This window comes from Camelus bactrianus, chromosome X (assembly GCF_048773025.1).
Source record: "Camelus bactrianus isolate YW-2024 breed Bactrian camel chromosome X, ASM4877302v1, whole genome shotgun sequence".
In the NCBI taxonomy this organism is placed as follows: Eukaryota; Metazoa; Chordata; class Mammalia; order Artiodactyla; family Camelidae; genus Camelus; species Camelus bactrianus.
Window position 1 is genome coordinate 62379049 of NC_133575.1, and position 26800 is coordinate 62405848.

A 26800-nucleotide genomic window follows, 5' to 3' on the forward strand; every position below is an offset into this window, starting at 1 on the left:
TTGCTGGTAGGAATGTAAAATGGTGTACCACTGTGGAAAACATTTTGGCAGTTCCTTAAAAAGTTAAGCACAGTGTTACCATATGACTATGACCAAACAATTCCACTCATGGATACTGTTCCTATGAACAAATATGAAAACAGCATACTGTGTAAACATCGTATACAAATGTTCATAACTGTATTAGTCATAACAGCCAAAAAGTGGAAATAATCCTAATGTCCATCAACAGATAAATGGATAAACAAAATGTGGTATTATCCATACAATGGAATATTATTCAGCCACTGAAAGTAATGGAGTAGCCAGGTAACCTCAGTAAGATGGTGGATGAGTAAGTTTCAGGCTCTTGTTCTCCCACAGAAACACAAAATAAACAACATATGGCAAAAAACAAACAAACAAAAAACCCAAAACCAAAACCAAAACCAACTATGTGAGAACTCTAGAAACCAGTTAAGAACCTGCAGCAAACAAGTGAACATCTAACCATGAGTTACACTTAAAAATGAGAGGAAATTTCATAGCATTTCTGCTCAAATTGGCCCCATCCCTTTCCCTGCTCAGCTCAACAAGGTCAGGAGAAAGCTGCCCAATTTCCAGCTCTTCCACAGGAAGGAAGAGTGGAACTTGCTTGCAACGTTCTGGCTTGTCTAGGGGCTGCCCAAGAGACAGGATTCTGTCTCATCTAACTCACATGAAAGCACATGAAAAGATACTCAATATCACTAACCATTAGGTAAAATACAAATTCAAGCCACGAGACACCACACTTCACACTCATTACGATGATTAGTATTGAAAAAATACCCTAGAAAATAACAAGCTTTGGTGAGGATGCAGATAAAGTAGAAAACTTATATACTGTTGGTGAGAATGTAAAATGGTGCAGCTCCTATGAGAAACAGTGTGGCAGTTTCTCAGAGTTAAACATAGAATTACTATAAGAACCAGCAATTTCACTTCTGGATATATAACCAAAAGAATTGAAATCAGGAACTTGAAAAGATATATACACACCCATGTTCATTATTCACAATAGCCAAAAGGTAGAAGCCACCCAAGAGTTCATCAATGAATGAAAGGATAAACAAAATATGGTGCATACTGACAATAGAGCATTATTCAGCCTTAAAAAAGAAAGAAATTCTGATACATGCTCCAACATGGAAGCCTGAGGACACTGTACCAAGTGAAATAAGTTAGTCACAAAAAAGACAAATACTGTATGATTCCACTTATATGAGGTACCTACAGTAGTCAAATTCATAGAAACAGAAAGTAGAATGGTAGTTACCAGGGGCTGGGGGGAAGGAGAATAGGGAGTTATTGTTTAATGTATAAATAGTTTCAGTTTTACAAGATAAAATTATGGAGATTGGTTGCAGAACAATGTGAATGTGCATAACACTATTTGTGTACACTTAATGGATAAGATGGTAAGTTTTATATATATTTTCCCACCATTAAAAATAATTTAGTAGTAACCTATAATGAAAAAGAATATGAAAAGGAATATATGTATGTATATGTATGATAAATAATTTAGAAGGGAATAAAATGCTGATACAAGCTACAGAATGGATAAACACAGAAAACATTATGCTAACTGAAAGAAGCCATTCAGAAAAAAGACACATACTGTATGAATCTATTCATATGAAATGTCCAGAACAGGCAAATCCATACACAAAGCAGATAAGTTTTTGCCAGGGGATAAGAAGCAGGAAGAATGCAAAATGACTGCTAAGGGGTACGGGTTTCTTTCTGGGGTGATGAAAATGTTCTTAAACTAGATAGTGGTGGTAGATGCACAACTTTGTGAATATTCTAAAAACCATGGTATTCTATACTATAAACTGGTAAAATTTGTGTTACGTGTATTCCAGCTCAGTTTTTTAAATTCTTATTGTATCCTGTTGTTATTTTGTATTTCCCTAAAGTACAGTATATTGCTATATTCCAGACACAACCTGGTAAATACTAATCTTAAAAACTTCAAATGTTTTAAAAATTTACCAGTGCAGACACCTACATAGGCATACATATGCATACTCACACAAACACAAATTGATAAATCAACAGAAGTATCATATTATTCTGGAGAAAATAAAAAATTTCTTAGAATGGTTAGTATTATTTAAAATACTATGCTAAGAAGGAAGTAAAATTTTAAATAACTAGTAATCTAGACCAGTACCTATGTGTATTGAGAGAACAAGCATATATTAATTACTATAATACTAGTAGTAATACTAAGACCAATAATTAGCATTCATGGAGCACTTACTCTTTACCAAATAGGCACTATTGTAAGCACTTTACATGAACCATCTCAATTAATGCTCACAATAATCAATAAGGTAGATAGTAGTAATCTCCCATTTTACAGATGATGAAACTGAAGCACAGAGTATTTATACAAATAGAAAGTAGTAAAACCAGGAGTTAGATTGAGGTGGTTTGTCGATAAGAGTCTCTTCCCTATTACACTACAACTTCCCCAACAACAACAAAATACAGTCAAGAGTGTTTTTCACTCTGAAAGCCCACTATACAATTTAGTTTAGAACATACAATTCAACTATACGTAGTATGTTGTTACATATATTTTTATATATACTATTTTAATTAATAATTTTAATAATTAGTTTCAAATCAAAATGTTAAATTAGTAACAGCAAACTTTCTACAAATAAACTGAAGCATGGTTATTCAGATTAATTTCTAAAATTTTTGAAAAAACAATGTATTTACCTTGTTCTGGGCCGTTGCTCATCTTCAGATTCACTAACTTCTTCACTAACTCCTGATTCCTGAAAATCAGAATCTTCAGAATCTTCACTGCTCACTTGAATTAAAAATATGTATTAAAAGTTATTAAATACTTCCTAATAGAAATTCAATTCACTTAATTTGTCAATAACTTCACGTTAAAACTTCAAGCACTATGGGAATATGTGTAGTACATACATTAACAGATATTACATCACATAGATTAGACCAGTTAATGATTCAAATGGTATTTATAAAGAATTCAAATGAATTCCAACTATGGTTCTAAAACTATATTTCTTTATTAAAATGTAAGTATTAATTGTATGCAAATTGACAAAACGAGAATTTACCTGTCAATAAAAGAACTCTGGTTATTCAAAACAAGCAAAGTTGGCTGGCCAAGGTGGAATAAAGGCAATTACAGACTCTCTGCCATTTATGACAACAAAAAACTATAGACAGAATACATAAAGAAACAACCTAAGGACTCTGAAAGGGAAACAACAGCAGAAAGACTGGGGGCTGACATCAAAACTTAAATAATGATCCCTATAAAATTGAAGGGGGGTTGAGGGGGTGGTGGTTATGAATGTCATGGGGTTTTTTCCTCCTTTCTTTCCTGGTTTTTGACAGAAAGACAGGCTGAATTCCACAACTATGCAGAGGGTGCTGATAGCAAAACTCTGGGAGAACCCCATTTCTAATCATAGCACTGGGAAAAAGAAGCTGAGCACTGCATATCATGATAATAAAAGGTGAATCTTCAATTTTATTTTTTTCTCTCCAAAATTTTATTTTTCTATACCAAAATTGCCACTATGACACAGGCATCTAAAACCCCAGGAGAAGACACCTATCTTTCTGGCCAGAGGAAACTGGGCAGGGAAAATACAGGATGAGCCTGGAATATCTTGTGGTGCCAGAAAGTAAAGCAGTGCTCAAAAAACGATAGGGACATAATCAAATGACTCATGATCCAACTTGAAGGAGTTCCCAATAACCAAAGCTGGAACAATTTGAGCAACAAAATAAACTGGATTATAACTCATAGAATAAAATAAAAATATGTTATAAGTCCATATTAATATAAGTAATGGGATAAATAAATTAATAAATAAATAAATGGAAAGAGCTCTTCTTTACAATTACTAAATGTAGATGTAATAAAAGAAATATAAAATCACCACTAGACAAACATCACAGTAAAAACTGCTCAGGCAAGATGGATGCTAAAATGGACATTAAGTATGATGAGAAACAGGGTATCTGCATTGTTTCAATGTATCTCCCCACAAGCTATTCATTAAATATGAACTGAAAAATACTTATTTTTAACAGTGGGAAAACCCAGCAGACACAAACTTAATCAAGTAATCAGGTTAACACTATCAGTAATAGGACATATTATCATATACTCTTGGTATGATACAGCAAGAAAGACTGAGTATCACTTTTGTGGCATTCTTGTCAAAATGTGTAAAAACTTCAATCTAATCATGAGAAAACACTAGACAAATATATACAGATGGACAATCTAGAAAATAACTGATCAATATTCTTCAAAAGTGTCAAGGTCATGAAAAAAAAGACAAACTATTACAGATTGGAGTACATTAAGGAGATATAACAACTGAATGCAATGTGGGATCCTAGATTGGATTCCAGGGCAGAAAAAGAACATTAGTGGGAAAAGTAATGATCAAATAAGATCTATAGTTTACAAAAGAGGTCAGAGGTCTGATGGTTAGTACTTTCAACATTGCAGGCTACATGGTCTCTTGCAATCACTCATCTCTACCCAACTTTGTCATTGTAAACACAGGAAAGCAGTAACTGAATAAATATGACTGTGTTCCAATAAAACTGTATTTACAAAACCGGCAGAAGATCAGATTTAGCCTAAAGGTGTAGTTTGCCAACCCCTGGTTTAGTTAATAGTATTGCATGAATGTTAATTTCCTGATTTTGATTATCATATTATAGTAAGTATAAGGTGTTAAATTAGGGAATCTGGGTGAAAGGTATACAAGAACTCTACTATTTCTGCAACATTTTTATAAATCTAAAATTATTTCAAGATAAGAAATTTTTAGAATACATCTCATGAGCTGACATCAGAATCAAAGGTCTGTTCTATCTAAAAAAACATAGGCAAGCATAAACAACATAAAGCCTTGCTATGTGGGAAGAGAGAAACGATGAGTGATTGTTTAGTGAGTTTCAGTTGGGGATGATGAAACAATTCTGGAGACAGTGTTGATGGTTGCACAACAATGTAAATAAATTAATGCCACTGAATTGCACACTTAAAAATGGTTAAAATTTTGTTATGTATATTGTACCACAATAAAAAAAACAAAAAATAATAAAAGAGAAACGTCAAGTAACTGGAAATTTGGGAGAACATATATCCACATGCATGCACATGCAAATCCTGTGAAATACAATTTTAAGACTTTTAAGTATTAATTTTTCATCAAACATTTGATTTTGTACCTTTCAAACCAATCAAAAATTTGAAAGAATTGTTGAGTGAACACTTGTATCCCTTCTCCTAAATTCACTTATTAACTGTTTACCACATTTCCTTTATTTCTCTCTGAACATACACATACACTTTTTTGCGCTGAACCATTTGAAACTGAGTGCAGGTATCATGACACTTAATCTTTAAGCATAAGAATACTATCTTACATACCTAAATCTCATTATTAGACTTCAGGAAATACCAACTTAATATCATCTACTATAAAGGCAATAATTTCATTTTTTTATTATCATCAATATAACCTTTGTAACTTTTTTCAAATTTAGGTGAAAATTAAAGTTCACACGCTACATTTGATTAAGCTATCTGTTTCTGATTTCTCCTCATTGTACAACTTAAGTTTCCAGACAATATAGGGACACCAGAGTTTGCAAAACTTGGAAAATCGTTCAACTCCAAATGTAGTATCAATCACTATGATCACAATTCATATTAGAAACACAAATATGATGGGATTTTAGTTTACTCCCTTCTACACATATGAACAAATACACACACACACACACAGAACATGTGGGTACTACTCAGAGAAGAGAAAACAGTGGAAACATAGGTCACAGAAAACTTGGGTTTCAATAAAAATTTCAAATGCATTTGGCCTACTAAAGGATTCTATACCCTGAGCTAAGCCTCAGAGGCAAAATATTTCTTCTTTTGTTGAAGACGCTTGGGAATTCACATTGTTACGTAACATGTTAAATTGCTCAGCTCCTTTACAGAATCTAAAAGACCAGCCTGCAGTCATGCTGCAAAGAAATTTATGAGATAAGCCTTCACAAAATGAGGTACTAGTATTTATTTATTAACATGAAAATATCCGTGACATATTAAGTATATGTGGGGGCCAGGGAAACCCTCCTCTTCTTCCTTAATGGATAACTGTTGCTCGATAACTCTTTTAATGTTCAGGATTCCAAGATTCTCTCCTTAGCCCTCCAGTTGCACATTACAGCTTCATTGGGTAATCCCACTATTATATTACACATATACCATGACAATCACATTTGGCATCAACTATAGCAATAACTTTCAAATAAGATTCAATGCTCACAGTCTCACAGACAACTAATCTGACCACATTTCATCCTTGGTTGAAATGTTTCAATGGGAAAATGAGCGGTTGTGTTGAAGTTGTGATTCTTGAGTGCTAGTAATGAATATATCCTGTGCCTTTATCTAGGTGCCATACATGTTCATCAAGCTGTCCAATTATGAAATACTCACTTCTCCGTATGTATATCTTAAATAAAAAGTTTTTTAAAAAATGGTGGCACTCCTCTGTGAATATATTAAAAACAACTGTACTCTAAACAGATAAACTATATGGTTTGTGAATTAGATCTCAATATTGCAATAATATAAAAATAGTTCTTAAAATTAAAAAAAAATTTAAAAATCTTTCAATGGCTCTCCAGCCTATAGAGCCTATTGCATTTCTCAGACACTTCCAAAAATGCTTTTGTATTCCTAGTGGTAAGGAAGAGCTAATCTACCCTCTGGGAGTTGGGCACTAAAGTCTTCAGACTCTACCCCAAAGAAGAAAAAACTTTCTTTGAATTTGTTAACCAAAATTCTCAAGCAAATTTCACATTTAACTGCCCAATAAATGATTATTTAATTGAAGAATGCTCTCCCTCAACTCTCAAGTAAAATGAACACACCAAACAGATGTACCATGTTTACTCTATAGCCTCATGTACCTATCTGAGTCCACTGCCAAGTACTTCAGTTTGAGAAACACAGGCTTACAAGGATCTCCAGTATCTGGTCTCTGTCTTATTGGTCCAGCCTAATTTCCTGCTGTTCCATTCCCTACTCCTTCCTATACTCCAGCTATAGCATTAACTGCATCCCCTCCACCATGTGCTAAACATTTTGAAGAGGCTTTTAAAAGTTTATCCCTGTTTGTATTATAAATCTTCACATCTACCTGCTCTCCACTTAGAACTTGATCTGGTAGTGAAATGCTTCATCTTTGTGAAGCCTTTTCTGGAGACACCCCTATCCCCCAAGAAACTAAAGAAATTCTCTTTGTGCCACATTATACAATACTCTATTATAGAAGACAACCCTCATGGTGCTATAAAATTTCTTGTAATATTAGTGTCAATAATTCTTACTAAACCAGTGACTGCCAAACCTGGCTAGATGTCAGAATTATATCAGAGATGCTTTTAAAACACATGGATACATACTGAGGTCCTACCACCACCAATTATGCTATAATTGGCTTGGGATGGAGCCCTGTCACAGGTATATTTTTAAATTCTCCAAGTGATCTGCATATTGAAAACCGTCACATAAGACCATGATTTCCTTATTCATTTTTGTATCCTCAATGTTTACCATGACGCTAGAAACATGTAAGCACTCAATGCAGAAGGATTCAGACTCTTAAGCTTGCATAAATCTATCCAAATTAACTGTATCCTCTATCTTTCCTCAGGAAAGCATTATTTCTTCCTGCAGTTACAGGCAGTTCTATTTTCTACATAATATCAATGTATATTTTAATTATTACTGTATTTTTCTTTTTAATCTAAATGTGTATGATGACTACTAAAGGTTAAAAATATTCTTTGTGTCATCTCTCAAGTCTCTGGGTTATCTTCCCACTCTAAATTCTTTATTTCACACTGACAGAATAGTTGTTGTCAGTGTGCTGATACTTGATATAGGTAGTCAACTGTTGCAGCATAGGTACTTAAATTTCACTACTATAGTTAGTTTATAAAACCAGTATGTATGTTCCTTACTATCAGAATTTAAATGTCTTACCCTTCCTTCTGTTTCTGCCTTTGGCTTCTTTGTGCTCTTTAGGCTTCATCTTTTTTTCTTCTCCAGATTCTCCATCACTCACAGTCAGCCTGTGCCTTAAAAGCCTATGTCTGTATCTTGGCTTCTTAGATTCTTCAGAATCTGAATCTGATTCAGAATTGACTTCATTTTTTGCTTCTAAATGAAGAAAATATATCAGTAAAACCTTCAGCCTTTTTTCCTTAAAAATGTTTTGCAAAACTACATATTTTATTTGTTGACAATTACCACAACTTATGGAAAAGATCAGAGCTATGTACTTATCTTGGTATCACTGGTGATACCAGGCAATCTCATACATCAAACTTGATCTATTACTGTTTTTAAATATTAAGTAACACCAATGCAAATTAGTAGATTTAAAAAGTAAAAACTATTCTGCTTTAAAAATCATGTGTTTATTGTCAGTAACTGACAAAACATGCACAATTATTACCAGATACTCAAAAGAGGCAAAGGTAGTACAGTTTTAAACTTTTTAATAAATTTCAAATGTGTGTATTAAGAGATTTCATGGTCAGACAGTCTTCAAAGACTGAATTGGTCAAATAATCTAATTATGACACCCGATACTTCTCTTTGGGGTGCTCACCCTCATCTCCAGGGTTTTCTTCATTGTGTTTTCCAGCTCTTTTTTTCCCTTCTTCTGATTCATCATCTGAAGATCCATCCTCATCGGAGGAAAGATTGGCTTTAATTTCTTCTAAAAGCATTTTCTTGGCAATTCTTGAAAGTAAAAAGACAATAAAAATTATACATTTGGTGGTGAAGTATAACAAACTAAAAATAAAAAGTATTCTTTGTATCAAAATGAAAATAAATGTGTCAATAGATTTTTTTATTGTAAATAAAATCTACCAAAACCATGTTTTAACCTAAGCTACCAATGAAAACTTTTGAAAATGCTCTTAGCACTGATTTCCCCCCAATTCTATACAATTCTGCAATATACTGAAAAATCTCAGGGACATTTCTACTATTTTGACCAATTGCAGCTTCATGCTGGATAACCTTCCAATCCTATACTTCCTCTCCTGCCATCATCCAACAACTACAATACCAGACAGGCCCACAATACTAAATCAATTCATTCAGACAAATGTCAGTCCAACACAAAACTCCAAATGAGAGGATTTATTTAACAGCAAAATACGTTCTTAGAAAATCAGTGTGTAATAAACCACTTTATTATGAAACAGTGCCTCAAGTTGGTGGATAATATTTTTGGCCCTTAAATTTCATTTTATTTCATAAATTCTTTTAATCAAATAAAAGCACACAACACATATTAAGTACTGAAGCATAAAAAAATCCCTAATAATATTCAAACTAGGGCAGAGAAGGGGCAAGGGTGCTATTAACCACGTTCACACTTAAAAGAACACAAATTATCATAAATGAGTTTTTACTTTCGAAAAAAGCAGACAGTGCATTAGCCTCACTCAGTCCAAAATTTCTCAAGATACTCCTCAAAGACCAATTTGCTAATGAAAAAATAAACTACTAAAAGCACAAGAAAATACTTCTTTAGCTAATACCATCTTATATAAAAATAAAATAAATTCCTAGTAAATTTCCATGTTTGCACTGAAGAAAGACATATGAAAATGTAAGATAAAAGCAGCTTTTGTGCCAGATGAGGTATTTTGCACATTTTGACATAAATTCATAAATCACACTAACAAAGGAATACGTTGCAGAAAGGTTCAAAAGTTAACATGATTCTTGATTTTCTATGAATTAACTTCTATGTGGATAAACATCCACTCTGCAATCAAGATTGATTCTCTAGCTCTGCCAAAACTTGCAGCTGGAATTACGGAACTTTTGTTATTTTTGGGTTAGAAACTTCTCTTTTTATTTCTTAACATGCACTCACATTTCCATCAAGAATTCTTTCAATGGTAGGAGATGTTAATGCATGTTAATGCCTTCTTAACTTTATTTGAAAGGAAGACTGTTCATTGTTATTTATATAAAGATACATAGCAAAGGTACCTAAACAGAATGAGCAAACAATATAGGTAATCACTTCCATAAATGCTTATTATATGCCTTTGGGTATTTCCCCTCTAAACAGATGGATCAGAAATACTTAGACAACACAGAAAGTTACCAATTGCATAAGGAAACCACAGATGAGCTACCTTTTCTCAGAGTTTCCACCCTGATTTGCATTTTAATGAAGTGGAGATTAGATCACTTCGATTTAAATCCTACTGGGGTTGAGCTATTAAGTGTTGCTCTTAAACTTCTACATCAGTAGTTTGCTGACTTGGATTGCATACAGTAAATGTTTTAATAATGAGGACTAATACAGGGCTGCCAGCTTTTCATTTTGCCAAGAAAAAAATTTAAACCCAAATAACATTTATTTTCATCATTTTATAAAATAAACACACCCTCCACAAATTAGGAAACAGTTTCAAAATAAAGGGTGGGTCTTCAAATTTATTAAAAGCATCTTTCTGGAAGAACTCCCTAAAATCATCTTTAATACAAACCACATTGTCATTTCCTATGAACAAGGGAAAACTTTCTCAGGCCAATTTGAGTAAAACCACTGTTCTGGAATGAATAAATATGCCCACATGTGTGTATATGCACGTGTGTGTATATAACATGAAGCACTGGATACTAGATTACAAATAGAAAAACATAGTTTACTTGCAGTTAATAGATCTTATATCACCATTTGGTTGGTACAATAATAGCCAACAAAAACACAATTATTAATTTAGTTACTTCTAAGGGTTAGCTGAATCACCTCATTTCAGTTTCTATTTACAAGTTTAAAAAATGTCTTAAATTTCTTTTTAACTGTAAAGACTTGGTTGTTAATTTTAATAAACCACATAATGTTTCTTCTTTCAAACTCTAGACTCCTCTGATATGTCTACTAAATGGAGGGTCAGAATATATAAACCTACCTAATTCATACTATAATTCTGAACTGTTGTGAAGAAACTAAGAAATATGATATACATAAGATAATGAGATGTTATATCAACTAATAAATCATGGAAAATGAAATGAGATCCACACAATGAAGAATTACTTCATTTATCAACCTTCAGTAAGACCATAAGATATAGAACAATCACAGATATTTTAGAAGCAGAAAAAAATTACAAACTTAAGAGAATGATAATTTTTCTCCAAATTGAAAGTTACAGATTGATGGAAACTCCCTAAGCTTTACCTCAACTAAGATGTTTTAAATTTGCCCTCTAACACCTTTCGACCAAAGGAAAGCCTAATATATAGCTATATACCTTAAGCCCCCAAAAGAATAATAAAGTTAAATTATTTTACATAAATTATGGCTGATAGATCAAGTCCAATATGTCAAAGACCCTCTGTATCATAAACCTAGCCTATCACAAAACCTACAACTCAAAGTTAGAACTTAACTTGAAGGGCCTAAGGGCCTAAAGGCCTAAGGGCTGAGGCTGACCTTCAACCTGAGTATTCAGCAAACATGTTGAGGTGAGATGTGTCCCATCTACAAAGCCTGCTGTGAGATGCTTTAAGGGAAACTCCACTACCTTAACTCTTGAGTCACGGGCCACAGAGACTTCAAGGACATCATCACTTGAGAACCAGCTGAGGCTGGCAAAGCATCATTTTGGAGGCCTCGGCTGGACCCATGCTGGTATGCATGTGATGGATGTATAGTCATGATCCCTAGTTGATTCTGTTTGCTCTGAAGTTTCCTTTCTTGAGGCTTTCCAGGACGTTTCTGAGAAAATCATCCAGGCAACAAGGTACTGCCCCTGGAATCTCAATGCTCAACATTACATCTTGGGGCAGGTGTAGCATCCAAAGCAGTCACGACTCTATCAGAAGCATTAGAGGCACAGGCTGTGCCACTCTTGTGGCAGAAAACCTGGGCAGAGCTGGAAGTAATGGAGCCACTCCTCCATTTTCCTGAAAGGGAGGGAAGGGAAGGGGGAGAAAGCAAAACATACGGGAGGGAGGGTAAAAACCCACAAACAAACAATGATCGGAACTGGTGCATGAGAGAATAAATAATAGAACCCCAAAACCCAAACAAGCTAAGCCTTCTAAGTCACATAATGAATACGAAGATAATGTCCTATTACACCTTGCACCTTCACCTACTAAAATAAAACAAAAAAATAAATAAATAAAGAATGAGCCCAACAATGCAAAGACAAACGAGCAATCAGAGAGAGAGAGAGAGAGTCAAGAAAGCCTTTATTCATTCTGATCCTATCTACAAAGGAAATCAGTAATGTCTCTTGTTTAAGAACTCAAACAGAAAAAGAAAGTAAACTGCCTCTTGCTGGTAGGTAAATCGATAATTCAAAACACTGAGTTTCTTAAAAAGGAGGGATCAAGAGAAAGATCTCTTACACCAGGGAGTTTTAGAGAAACAGCCATTACAAAAGCAACACAAAATGTTAGAGCTAGAAGAAGGGACCTTAAAGTCTAACTCTGTCATTTTACAGAGGAAGAAACAGGCTTAAAGAGGGGAAATGACTTGGCCAAAGAAACAAAGCTAGTTAGTGGCAAAGCCAGGAGTAGGACCTAAGATCCTGAATCCCAATCTGCTACTAATTTTACTATGCCAGTGCTACATTCTGTACTCATTTACTACTACTGTGCTAATGAGTGCTTGGGCCAATACACTACAGTCACATTCTTAAAGATATCTGTATTTCACGGATTTCCAATATGTATATTTAGAAATGAAAGAATTCAAGCTTTGATTTTTAAAGATTAAAAACAAAGAGTTAGATCTTTAGTCCAGTATGTGTCATCCCCCTAAAGTGCACTAACAGGCCATCTCAGATACATCCTACAATCTACTGTTATATTTTATAAGAGGTTCTGAAAACAGGCTTGAAGAAAGTTGCTAAATGAAAAATACACTTTTAGAAGTTGAAAATTCTGTGCATCCATACACAAAGGTCACAAATTTTTCAAATTATTTTTTACATTATGTGCACAATATTGCAAAAGAACAGTTAAAACAGAATTCTGAATAAGATAGGTTTAAATGCACGCCCTTTAGAGATAGAAAAAACTGTCTAAATAAATGTAGTACTAAAACATTGTACCATATATAAAAGGTTGACATGTGAAAAAATTAAAATGACTACAGCCAAAAAATGTTGATTATTTTTTGTGAGAACAGGGTGGTGCACACATATCCTAGTAGGGTGAGAGGCTTTGTTTTAATAAATGTTATGTACTTCAGGGTTAAGAATAAAAAATAAAACATTTCATACATTTACAAAGGAATTCCTCATCTTCAAAATCCTTATTAGTATTTTTTTTAACTCTGGTTCAAAATTAGTACCTTGATATGAACCTTTCTATGAAAAAATATAATTAAGGCATAATGATCTGTACCTAAAAAGAGTGGCATTCATGAGATAATGAAGTCATTAAATAACCAAAAGCTAAACAACAGCCTGAAACATTTTTATGTCACATGTTCAACAATATTTGCAGTTAGTGAAAAACATCACTGTTTTCTTAAAATTGGTATCAAATAATTTTTAAAAAAAAAATTTAGGAGTAGAAAAATAAAAGCTGCATGAAATTAAGAACCCACAGTTTATGAACAATTCATACATGGGCTCAAATTACAAAAGGTGTATTCCCTGATTTTATGTAAAAATTTAGGCCAGTTTTAGAGGAAATTTTAAGAAAAAAATTATTAACATTGATATATATTTAGGAAGTTTGATCATATAAAAGAACTAGTTCAATATTTTTATACCTGAACTAGTAAAAACAAAGAATTTATTTGTCTCAATTTTATTTTTAAAATGCAAAGCTAAAGACAAAGACATATATAAAGTCAGAAAAATGAACTCTTCTGGCTAACACTAGAAAATCCACTCTCCCCTCTTTTTTGGGGGGGATGGGTGCTACTTCTCATTATCTGGATGTCCCAATATCACCAAAGAACAGAGAACAGGTAAGGAGGGCTGAATATAATGTTTATATCTTAAGCAGAGAGATCACTACTGACCATATTTCCTTGCTTGCTAGGAATTCTAGCATAGAAAAGAGAGCTGGTGGCAACTGCAACCAGTTTAGATATTCACAAACAGATCCTTTCTAGTGGCTAGACACCTCTATTATACTTGACTTACAATACTTACCTGCACTATAAAGAGAAAGTAAACTGAAAAAGAATTACCTTAAAATTGCCAGACATTTAAAACCCTTACTCAAACATAAAACAAGTAAAATAATCATTTAAAATGCTACCTTTGTTTTTCAAGTATAATAAAGGAGAACCAAAGCAATTTTGCTAACCAAATAGGACCACCATGAAAAAAAAATTCACAGAAAAAATTATTTCAGATTTAGCAAATTTGTATAGCACAAAGACATATAGAAGACGAACATCTGAAAAAATGTTTAAAATGGAAACCAAGTGAAAGTCTTATGTCAAAGGGACTTGAAACTGCTCATGCCATTAATAGTTGCTGAAATCAGGGAAACAATCATTAAATATCTTCATTACCATGAACAACATCCAGGAATCATTAATCACTTCCAAAAATATGCTGGATTAACAGTACAGAGCCTGCATCAACAGAATACCCACACCAAGCTAGTAGGAAAAAAAATCATTTGCATATTTTCTGGTCTGAAAGGCAAAGTATTATCAAATGATAAAACAATTGGGAAATTTGAAGGCTATGGTGTAGTCCCACAATAATTAAGTAGAACTTCAATTAACAATGGGCAATTTCTTTAAGCAATCTCCACATCAAATTTTGCTTCTATGAAAAAAAAAGATTATTTAGTCCCACTGAGAGACCCAACTAAGTAAGCATTCTTCAACTATAAAGTAAATATACGTATGTGTGTGGCAGGAGAGGGTATCCATACAAAAAGCTCAGCTTTTAAGCAAAACTGGGATTTAAAAAAAGAACACTTATTTATAAAAAAAATCTAGCAATCTGTTTTTTTCTCTTAAAAGCTCAGTTTTAAATATTTTTCACACCCTAAAAGCATACAAATAAAGAATATTCTAAAATAGTTCTTTTTTTAGCAGGGGAATGGATTCTTCACTGATTGTACGGTAAGGAGCCTCTAAAGAAAAGTCTAGTTTAATGATCCTCAACATTATCATTGTTAACAGATCACACTACCATCTTATCATTGAGGCTAATTCACAGTGCAGGTATCAAAATATAGGATATTAAATATCCTTTCAATGAAATAACCAATTTAAAACATAACCAACAAATATTTGAAAGGCAACATTAACAAAATGGCACATTCAAATAACTGACTTTAAAATTACATGTATAATTAAAACAACCTGACAAGCTGTTTGATATTATCCTCTTTCAAAAAGCACATACAATCTATAAAATCTGAAGTAAATTCTGTTATAAAAATTCAAAATACAAAGTCTATTACTTATTTTTTTCTAAAAAGCACAAGCAAAAAATTGTACCTGTCAATGATTCTATAATTTTTGTCATTGTTTCTTAAATAAATACCATTAAATATAAACTATTTTACAAGTTAGACCACTCTATCTCACAACAGCATACATTTACTTTCAAATATGAATGATACTACATAATAGTATGCTAAAATAACAGAAACTTACTTATTCACTTCTACTAAAATATTCAGGACATGACTAAGTTTTTTAAATGACCTCAAAAGCTATTATAACTTTCAAACAGAAAAGATAAATAATAGTGAAATCTGTTGTAAAACTTTCACACAAATATATATAAGTATATATGTCATATATAAATATATATGTTTGGGGAATTATAAAGTATTTACTTCCTCAGTTTCAGAAATATCAAAACTTCTTTGGCTACAAACTAGTCTATATATCTTGGTTCTCACAAATTCTTTCAATTCTCATGAAAAATGCATTATAATTAAAATTAAATGCTTGAACAAGAAAAAAGTTTTACAGAAATTTATTGCATCCAAATAGTTAACCATCTGCATTATACACTATTTACCTCTCCATAAACATCAATACTGAAAATGTATTACAATATTGCTAAAAAGGCAAAGCATATGAAATTTATACAATTTATACACAATTACACAATTGTGTACAAATTTATACACAATTACACAATTGTGTACAAATTTATACACAATTACAATAAGGTATCTACCAAAATACATCCTACTCAAAAATGTGAAACATAAAAATAATTCCAAGATATAATTATGGTCTGCAAACAAATTTTTAAAAGTTGCTCAGTGCATATTCAAATACGCTCAAGTACATTGTCTATACTAAAATAATTCAAGAAGGTATTTGTATCCCCATCAATTAGATAACCCATGGGTATTAGACACCTCTTTGGCATATTGGATATGAAACAAGTTATTAATGGTATATTTTATAAAAACACATTAAACTGAGTATAAAGAAAAACATGCTCAAGATAAAATTCAATTCTTCTCAAAAGTACTCAACAGGGTTGTATTTTTTAATCACAAATACAAGATGGAATTAAAGATACCTTCCAATAAAATACTTGTCAGTTACAGAGAGATATGATTGAGTAACTTAAAAGATGAAAATGATAGTTATATTTGGACAAGCTCTAACACAAAAAATTATCATACCTTAATGACACTCTCATTTAGTGGTTAAATATGAAATTAAGGTTCATAACTCATAAGTAAATTAGGATATAGCATGTTTTAAACATTATTAGCCTTTCAATAACATCTGAGGCCTTATGATTTACAGGAAAACAAATAGTAGCATAAACAAATGAAAAGGAATTAAAGCATTTTAAAAGAGAATAAAATTTTAAATGCTTTCACTGTGATCATATACTTATATATAAAATCCCTGTTGAATAAAATGTATGCCTTCACCATTACGTTCTGGACCCCATTCCTACCCCATAAAATAATTGGATATATTTTTTAATAAAAAAATAAGTAGGTAAGCAGCATCTGAGTCTTTGTATCCATAATTAAGCTCTATACAAAAGTGCAAAACAAAATTGTTCATTCACCTTCATAAAAATGCTCTCCTGTTAATCAGAAGAATCCTGATCTTTGAAACAGAAAAAACCTATCAGCATCAGTAAAATGTCTTTAAAACAGAGCTAGAGTAACAGCTGACCCCACAGCATTTACTAACTCGAAAGTTAATTCCTTACAAAATTATAACACAAAAATTACATGTTTACTTTCATGTTTTCTTAATTATTAGAGCTTACTATTAGAAATAAATGGATAGTTAATATAGTACTCTGTAGTAAAACCATCAAGTCTATCAGATTTTTGGTGCTAGAATTAATCAGAAAATATTTTATCCAAACCTTTCATTTTAGAGATCAGAAAATTTTGGCAAAGAGTAGTTAAGTCACTTGCCCAAGATCACACAGACAGCTATTATTATACTCCAAAATTCTATCCACTATAAAACACCGTTCTTTTGTTGAAGATCATTGGTGTGGGGTATCCTATAGTCCAGGAAGGGTTTAAAAAATATGTAAAAACATTATAGTTATACCTTTTAATAGCTGTGTTTTCTCTATTCCTCATTGCTAGGATATGGGGGTATATTTTTTCTTCTCTCAGCTATCCCTTAGTTAGGTCAAATGTACAGGCTACACTTTCACATTTAAACCTATTGTTAAGTACTGTTAAAGTTAATATTATCATACTGTCCACTTCTACTTTATTTGAAAAATCATTAAAATCTAAATCAGTCTAGACACTTCATAAATTGATACTTATTGTGAAAGCAATTTCTTAATCGTAAATATCTGCGCAATCCCCTTTTTTTCATTTTGAACAGCTTTTAATGAATAGGACCACCACATTGGATGGCAATTAAAAAACAATAATCAAATATTGAGGAAAGAGATGTCTGCTGTCACCAATTTATTGAGATATGATTTCCTTTCACCAATAAAATAATCTGTCAAAATTAAAATATTCTCAAAAAAGTATCACAGTTTACATGGAAACAAAAATTGACAGTACTGTATTTATAACACACCCTATGCTAGGTGTGTTAATATTTCTATTTACTTTCTCTTAAGGTTTTTGAGTTTTAGCCCATTTTCTGGCCTTTCTTTCAAACTTGCGGGAAGACTGTGACTGAGTCTTTCTAAGGCAGGCACTCCTGGTTTTTACAACCTGCTTGCGGTTCCGTTGCTGCTGTTTGTGCCCACGCCTAGGGTGTGTTATAATCTTTTTAAAGTCCTTACAGATGGAATCATACCTATTCTCAGGATCATTGTCATCGTCGTCATCATCCACTGTGACAGGCACTGATTTAGATAAGGCTTCATCTCCTTGAGGGAACAAAAGTGTACTTAAAATTAGCTTTAAATTATCTATATAAGTAAAACCATGTAAAGTAAAACTGAAAGCCAAAAACTTTAAAACAACTAGTGGATTCTCTGGGATCCAAAACATGAATAAAAGGAATTTATAAGGAACAATGGGGATTAAGAAGTGACAGCAATAAATTAACAAATAGTTGGATCTTGTATATTTCAAAGCTCCTTTCCAGAACATAACAGATTTAAAACTCATCCTTCACAGTAACAAATCTTTACCATTCACCATCATATTAGCCTAAGTTTCTTACTGAAATAACCTTGATAGTGATCCATTTTAAGTTTAAAGTTAACAGATGTCTAATTTGCTATTAATACTAAGTAGTACCAAGTAATTTCAAAATATGCTTGAATTCGTATGGTATTCATGAGTAGAATCACTCAGAGATATATTCAAGTACAGTAAAACTTAATTCCTTATAAAAAAGCAACATTTCTATCCTTTGATTAAAAACCTAAAGAGATTAAGATTTGTACATTTTGCTGTATGTAAATGTTGCCTCAAAAATAAACTTAAACACTGTCCTCTAGTTAATACTATATATGCTGAAGTAATCAGAATTATGCTGATGTTTACCATTTACTTTCAAATGCATCAAAGATTTTAAGAGCATGAAACTGAATGAAAAAACACAATTTCAAAAGGTTACATATGTCATGATTCCATCTCAAAATAACAAAACTAGAGACGAAAATCAAATTAACAGTTGCCAGAGGTTAAGAATGGGGATATACAATGGAGTGTACCGCAAAGGAACCTTGCAGTAATGAAACAGTTCAATATCTTGGTTGTGGTGATGGCTATACAAAGCTACATGTGATACAAGATTGCACAGAACTATACTTTCACACAAACAAACACACACACACACACACACACACACACACACACACACACAAATGAAGGAGTGCATGTAAAACTGGTGAAATCTGAATAAATCTTCAGTTTCCTGGTTCTGACATTATACTATAATCATACAAGATGTTACCATTGGGGGGAAGTGAATGAACGGCATTTAAGACATTCCTGTACAATTTTTTAAATCAACTTCCTGTGAATTTGCAATTATTTCAAAATACAGTTAAAAGGGCAAAGAAAAAGGTACACTGATGGATAGATAGGATATATAGATAGGCATGTGATAAAGTAAATATAGTACAATGTTAACAGCAGAAATTTTACTGTATATTTAACATTTTTTCATACTAAAATATAGGGGGGAAATGTTGGAGAAAAAAATCACAGACACCTACAAATTCAGGATAGAAAGAAATATGCTAAATATAGAAAGGCAAACACAGACACCTACAAGTTCAGGATAAAAATATGCTAAATATAGAAAGACAAAAATAAATCTCACAATACCTTAGCAAACTCACAGTATATACCTTATTCAAACAGACCAATCTTGAAATGAAATGTTCCTAGTGATATTACTGTTGTTCCCCTTTACCACACCTTTGAAAATCTGACCCATCCTTCAAAGTCTAGTTCAAATGCTACCTGCTTTTTTAAGTCTTTTTCCAATATTCAGATTAAATGGCTCACTTGCAATTTATCACACAGTCCCATTTTAGTTTCCTACTTTTCTTCTGGTATTGTTTTTCTTTAAAAATAATTATTTATCTATGTCTATCTTTCTCACTGGACTACAGTCCCCTAGGACCATGTTCTTCATCTTGGTTGGTCATGCCATTCCCAAGCCCCAACTTCTAGGAAAACGTAATCTGTAATAGGGTAGCCAACTATTGCTGAATAAATTGGAATCCTCTAAATTCACGGGGGCAGGGGAGGCTAAGAGCTCATACAAACTGTCACCTAAATTAAGTTGGACATATTAGGAGAATAAATATATTTAGCATGCTTATATACACATGCAAGCAAATTCTTAAGGAATGCCACTTATCATTGGCTCGCAACTAAACTTATCTTGAAAAACAGTGCTTTTACATATGCTTATTTTCAATGCCCTGCATATTCTTTTCCGCCTAAGTATTTCTATTGACAAGTCCAATTTTTAGATGTGTTAATTCTCTAACAAATTTATATTTTTTTCCATCTTGAAGTAATCAGTCTCAAGAAATATCCAGGGTGAAGAAAATCTAAACAAGGTTTGTTCCACCAAATAGCTGAGAGACTGGCATCTGAAGTGCTGAATTCTCAAGGTTTCTTTGGATATAAATATGAGAAAAGGGAACTGAACCTTCTGAGTATTTGTCATATGTTGCCATCTCTTACTAAGATCTAATGAATATATATTACTTATTATACTACGTATTAATAGCTCCAAACATGAAAAGTATATCATAGAAACCCTCATATATGTTAAATCAAGTGAAATTTTGGGAAAAGAAACTTAGTATTTGAAATAAAACATGTTCATTTCACTAGAGAAGCTGTTTAATCATGGAAACCAGTTTTCCAAAATTTGATTAGTTCAATAGCCTAGAATTTGCTGACGAGAATACTCCATGTAACTAATTACAACTTATTATTCTCATACTTTAATCCTTAATAAGTTTTTCCAACTAACCTGATAACTAAAACATTGATTTTATATCCAAGTAACTACTGGAATGTTTTGAATATAAGTCCACAATCTCATACACAATTCAAAAATCCAAAAAGCTCTCAAAATTTAAAGTTTTGTAAGGTGGTGCCTAAGTTGATTTGACAGCAAAATCTGATCTGAACTGTTTATTCCTCTTAAGTGTAAATGTTCGTGTTTTGCTGCAGAAATATTAGTGTGTTTGATTAGGGGGCTGCTGTCTCAGGATCTATTGGGGCTATCATATAATATATAGCAACTACTCTATATTATCTTCCTAAAAACAAAACAGCTGAAAATTTTGAAACACGTTAGGCCTCAAGAATATCAGGGACTGTGGTGTGGATCTGTAGTTACAACAGCCATATGAGCAGAACTCCACTGGCATCTAATGTAACAGAGCATTAAACTGAGTATACAATGCATATCACATTTGGTTTTCAAACCAACTCATTTGGGCTCCATAAAAGGGATTTAAAGTTTTATTAAAAACCAAGATTCAAGAAACTGACACAACACTGTAAACTGACTATAACTCAATAAAAAAAAAAAACCCAAGATTCAAGTTATTTTCACTAAAATTCAATTTGGGTAAGAGGAAAATCCCAACAAAAGGAATGAAAGGAAAATTTTAAACATTCTGCTTTTGCTGGGAACACAGTTATAAGTGAAATCTACTTTATAAAAATTTTAAACTAAATTTAAGTGTCCCTGGTTAACTGACAGGTTTTACTGACAAAGAAAAAAGACAATATGAGTGACAAATGTACATCATACAAATGGGTTTTTAAAAGAACTGCAATAATAATTATTTTTAAATTCTTTTGGGGGAGGGGTTATCACTAACTGGTTGACCCAAACCTTATCTATTTCATCATGATGTGGAAATCTATCTAGTTTTTGGATTTCTTTCTTCCTCTATCTTCTTAGTGTTAAAGATAAAAAATCTGTTCATATCATTACAAAAAAAAAAAAAACTAATGAGCCTCAGCAAAGGGTTTCAATGAAGTAAATTTAAATTCTTCAGAGGATTTCATGGGACACAAAAATAATCTGCCCAATTTTAAAAGTCAGATGCATGGCAAACTTTCATGTTTAAAACTTTCACACATATTATACCACTGTCAAGCACTCATCTCTACTACATGAATAAATATCTACTGAACTATTAGCACCACTCTGATTCCTTTATAAGTTACTTTCAATTATTCCAAAGAAAAGCACTGAACACTGAAAAAGAAATCTAACCAACAAACTTGGTATACCTGATAAGGATACTAACAATGTTTGAAATACCTCCTAATGATGACATAAAAATAAATGGAGAAAGAACCTCTAGTCTCTAAATCTCTAAAGAATTTTTAAATGTCTTTACCTAAATAGTAACCTTGCATTTGACTGACTTCAGGGAAAATTAAACAAGGTAGTGATTCAAGAGGGGAAATGTACAAATTATATTTTCTATTTATTTTCACCTACCTGAAGATTGGCAAAATCCAGTATGTGAAGACAGCACTAAATTTTCAGTCACAGGCTTAATTTTCTGCTCATCACTGCTCCCCTCACCTACAGAATTCTGATCATCATCTCCTAAATCAGAAGAAGATGAGGAAGTAATGTCAGCTTGCTTCCTTTTAGTGCTTGTTCTTAGGGAGTTTCTCATTTTCTCCTTGATACTGCCTGCCTTCTTTTTAGCTGAAGCTCTTTGTTTCTTCAGCTTTTTATTATCTTCAGAACTTTCCTCAACATCAGAAGACGATGAGCCACTCTGTACTTCCTTGGTATTTCTCTTGAAATTTAAATTTCTTCTTTCCCTCAATTCAATTCTTTTCAGTCTCTTATCAGAAGAATCACAACCATCTTCTTTCATGGAATATTTCTCAGCATCAGATGATGAACAATCTTGTCTCTTCCTTGAACTCTTTTCAGGCAAGTTGCACCTTTTCTTCTGTCTACTGGATGTTCCATTGTTACCCTTCTTATCTTCTGAAGAATCACAACTATCTCTTTTCCCTGGTAACTTCTCAGCATTATTGGATAATTCATCCTTCTTTTTAGAAGTTTTATCTTTTATTTTTTTACTTTTCTTTTCCCCATCAGTTGTGGCATTCTTATTTGGTTTTATGCCTTTAGGAAAATGACAAATTTCTTCTCCTTCAGGTAATTTGTCAGTACCATCAGATGATGATTCATATTGCTGTTCCATCTTAATTACTTTTCTCTTCAAGTCTACAGTTTTCTTTTCTTTTTCTTCAGTTCCCTTTTTGCTCTGCTTTTTATCATCTTCAGAGGATTCATCACTCTGTTCTTTCTTTGGGAACTTCTCAGCAACATCAGATAAGCCACCCTGTACTTTCTTATACGTTTTCGTTTTCAGATGCTTACTCTTTTCTTTAGTTTCAGCAACCTTTTTGTCTTCTGGAGAATTAAAACTCTCCTCTTTCCCAGAAGAAAGTTTATCAGCACCATCAGAGGAAATACTTGGCTGCTGCTTCTTAGAGAGTCGATCTCTCAATTCCATGACGGTCTTGTCTTTATCAACTATGCCTTCTGCTGAAGAGAAATTCTCTCTCTCTTGTTTCCTGTCAGCATCATCAGATGACCCTTCTTGTGTAGTCCTCAAACTTTTCTGTTCTTGATTATCTATTCCTTTTTTGCTATGTTTTTCATCTTCGGACGAATCATAATCTTCTTTATTTGGAACTCTTCTTTTGGTTGTTCTGGCAGCCCCAATTTTACTCATGCTCTTTATCTCTTTTTCTAACTCTGAGTCATAATTAGAAGATTCAGACTGATTTTGTCGTTTCTTTTTAGAAATTGTAGACCTTTTAGCTGATTTGCCTTTTTTAATATCAAAATCTGAGCCAGAAGTAGAACTTTTTCGTTTCCTTTTTCCTTTATCATCTTTTCCTGTTTGAGTGTTTACATCATACAAAGTCTTCTCATGATTTGTATGAGTTTCATTAATATCAGTATCTGAAGAAGAACTGTGACTCATCCTGGATACCTCTTTGAGGATTGCTAGCACTTCATCAGAATCTGAATTTTGATCCATGATCTCTGACTGCTTAGATTTAGGCAATTTATTAGGTTTAGGATTATCTACAGCATTGTCAGAAGAATTCCGCTTATCCTTTTTTCTCATTGGAACTGATAGTTTTTGTTTCTCCTTAACTGTTTCATTATTTTCTTCATCTGAATTAGATGTTGCAGGGTTGGTTTCTGTCTGTCGCCTCAAGGGTGTAGTCTTTACACGTGGAGATCTTCGAAGATCAGATTCTTCTGAAAGTAGTGGAACTTCACTTTCAACCAAATGCCCATTATCATTCTTTTCCTGTCCAAGTCCACAGTTCTCTGGCTTGGGGTTCAGACCAGAACTTTTATAGCCATCTTTATCTTGTGGAACTTCCTGACAATCAGCACCTTTAACTGGGGAATTAGAAAGGGAAACAGGGGTGAGTTTAACATATAATTCTTTTGTTACTTTAGCTGTTGTTTTTGATTTAATACCTCCTCTGCTGTCTTTTGAAGCAATATTTAATTTTATAGAAGAACCCTCCAGTTCTTGCTCAGTTCCACTGTTGCCATCTCCCTGATAGTCAGCTGAACTTTGAACTTCCATAGCAGTCTCAAGATTCTCAAAAATGTCTTCTGGAACTGAGGAAGGAACAGATACAATGTCCATATCTAAGTCTTCAGAAGTGTTAGTAGGTTCATACTGAGGTTCTTCTTTTTTATCAGATTTCTTATGTTCACCACTGGTACTTTTATTTGCTCTTTGTTCCTCTACTGGAACACTCTGATCCATATGCTCACTATCTACCTGCTTTCTTGACAGTTTAGCTTCTGATTTTGAAATATCCTTCCTTTCCAAAGCACAGAGTTTTTCTCCTTTTCGTACTTTTGTTTCAGACTTAGCATCTATGACTTTATGCTCTTTGGTATTTTTCTCTTTGTTTACAGCATCCAAAGCTCGAATCTCTGAATTCAAATCTTCTTCTAATGCAAGATGAGCTTTCTTGATATCAGCCAACACAGATTTAAAAGCCTTAAGCTGACGTAACTTCGTAGACGAACTGATTTCTGAATTATCCGTTGCTTGCTTCAGAAACTTAACATAACTGGAGTTCATGTTGGCTGTGGTCTCAATCAGTTTTTTTGCCTTCTTAATCATCTCCTTCGGCACAATTAGTGCTGAATAAGAGTAGGTTACAGAACCAGCACATGAATCATCTAACTTCTTTTCTTCTCCATTACAGTTTGAACTATTTTTCTTTGGAGAAAATTTGGGTGTATGGTCATATACTTTATTACTCTTTTCATTGTCAACTTTTATCTTCTTCTTATTTTGTTGCAACAACTGTTCTAAATTTTCAAATACACTGTTACATGCCGTGACCAAGTCCAACAAAGGCTCCGGGTGACAAATGTAGCAATACCATTGGTTGTTTTCATCCATTATTGTAGACAGCTCCTTTCGACCAAGGTTGCGTAGAATGCATTTCTTGCAGAAGGCATTATGGCAAAAATCACAACAAATCAAGTTTCCACCTTCTGCACACCATCTGAAATTATTTAAAGATTAAAATATTACTCCCAACTCAAATTCATTTTAAATCTTTTCATTATCAAAGCAAGTTAAATTTTCCCACCAGCAATTTTAACAATAAAGTAATTTAGGTCATCTGCATATTCTTTATTGGAAAATTAAGACATAAACCAAAGCCTCTGTGGAAAACAACCTTCCATTAAAGACATCAATGATGATAGTACAAAAATGCATCCGATAACAGACAGTAAGAATTTCCCCTCTGAAGGCAGACAACATTGAATTTTAGTTAATTTTAATTTATTACCTACCTACATTGTTCATCCATTCCATCTGAGTCACGGCTAATATCATCACTCATGTAATATTTAAAGCAATTCTATTAAAAGAAAAGGGAAAGGAGGAATTCATTGAAAATTGATAACATTCGTAAAGGATAGAAACGTTATTTTTTAAGTCATTAAAAACATAAAGGGAATGTGTATGTATGAGTGTGTGTTTTAGACGAAGCAGAAACACTGTGCTATCCATATTTGTAGTTTCCAGACACAGAAATAGCTCAAGAAATTCCTTGAAACAGAATTCCATATCATCAAGCACCACGGTTCCTTATATAAAAGTTTAAGATTTTGGTAAAGCAAATTTCTGATTTCATATGATGAGATACTAAAGCTCTACATAAAAATGTACCAGATGTTGTTGCTAATTAATAAATTTAATAGTTATCATATATAAACAGCTACTATGTATGCAGCTGAGCAACGTTATCCTAATTAACCCACATTAAATCTCAAATTCCTACTATGCAAGGTACGATGTATTGCTGCCCAATTTGAGAGACAAGGCTTAGGTTCATAAATATGCAAATAAATCTCCTAAAGTCATACAATTTTTGAGAGGCAAAGCTGGTATTCAAATCCAAGTCTGACTGACTTTAAATTCCTTTTCACTGGAACTGGAGAAAGGGGAAGGTTCCATGCCCACTGATGAAAATTACTGATTACTTAAATGGGCTAGGGTCAACAGACTGGCCCTCGAAAAAAAATCGCATATGTAAGAGAAAGGGAATGCATGTTACAAATACAGCAATATTAAAATTAGACTGTCACAATTTAAAACTAGAGGCTACAACATCTACCATAGATAGGCTCCTGCCTGAAATGAATTCAAGGAAAGAAAGGACACAAATTACTAAAAGAGGAAGTAA

General features: G+C 32.9%; 1 protein-coding gene across 9 annotated transcripts in view; it reads right to left on the reverse strand.

Moving 5' to 3' along the window:
* The window catches only part of ATRX (ATRX chromatin remodeler), a 228239-nt gene that overhangs the window by 122412 nt on the left and 79027 nt on the right, over nucleotides 1-26800 (reverse strand). For 8 of the 9 annotated variants that reach the window (XM_045513405.2, XM_010950601.3, XM_045513404.2 and 5 more), the window contains 6 exons: nucleotides 25905-25972; nucleotides 22524-25609; nucleotides 18375-18447; nucleotides 8736-8869; nucleotides 8105-8281; nucleotides 2758-2851 (listed from right to left, as the gene is read on the reverse strand). In XM_045513405.2, the coding sequence (XP_045369361.1) occupies nucleotides 2758-2851; nucleotides 8105-8281; nucleotides 8736-8869; nucleotides 18375-18447; nucleotides 22524-25609; nucleotides 25905-25972 (3632 nt within the window). The remainder of the gene's footprint in view (nucleotides 1-2757; nucleotides 2852-8104; nucleotides 8282-8735; nucleotides 8870-18374; nucleotides 18448-22523; nucleotides 25610-25904; nucleotides 25973-26800) is intronic. The other variant, XM_045513403.2, reaches the window with a different exon arrangement.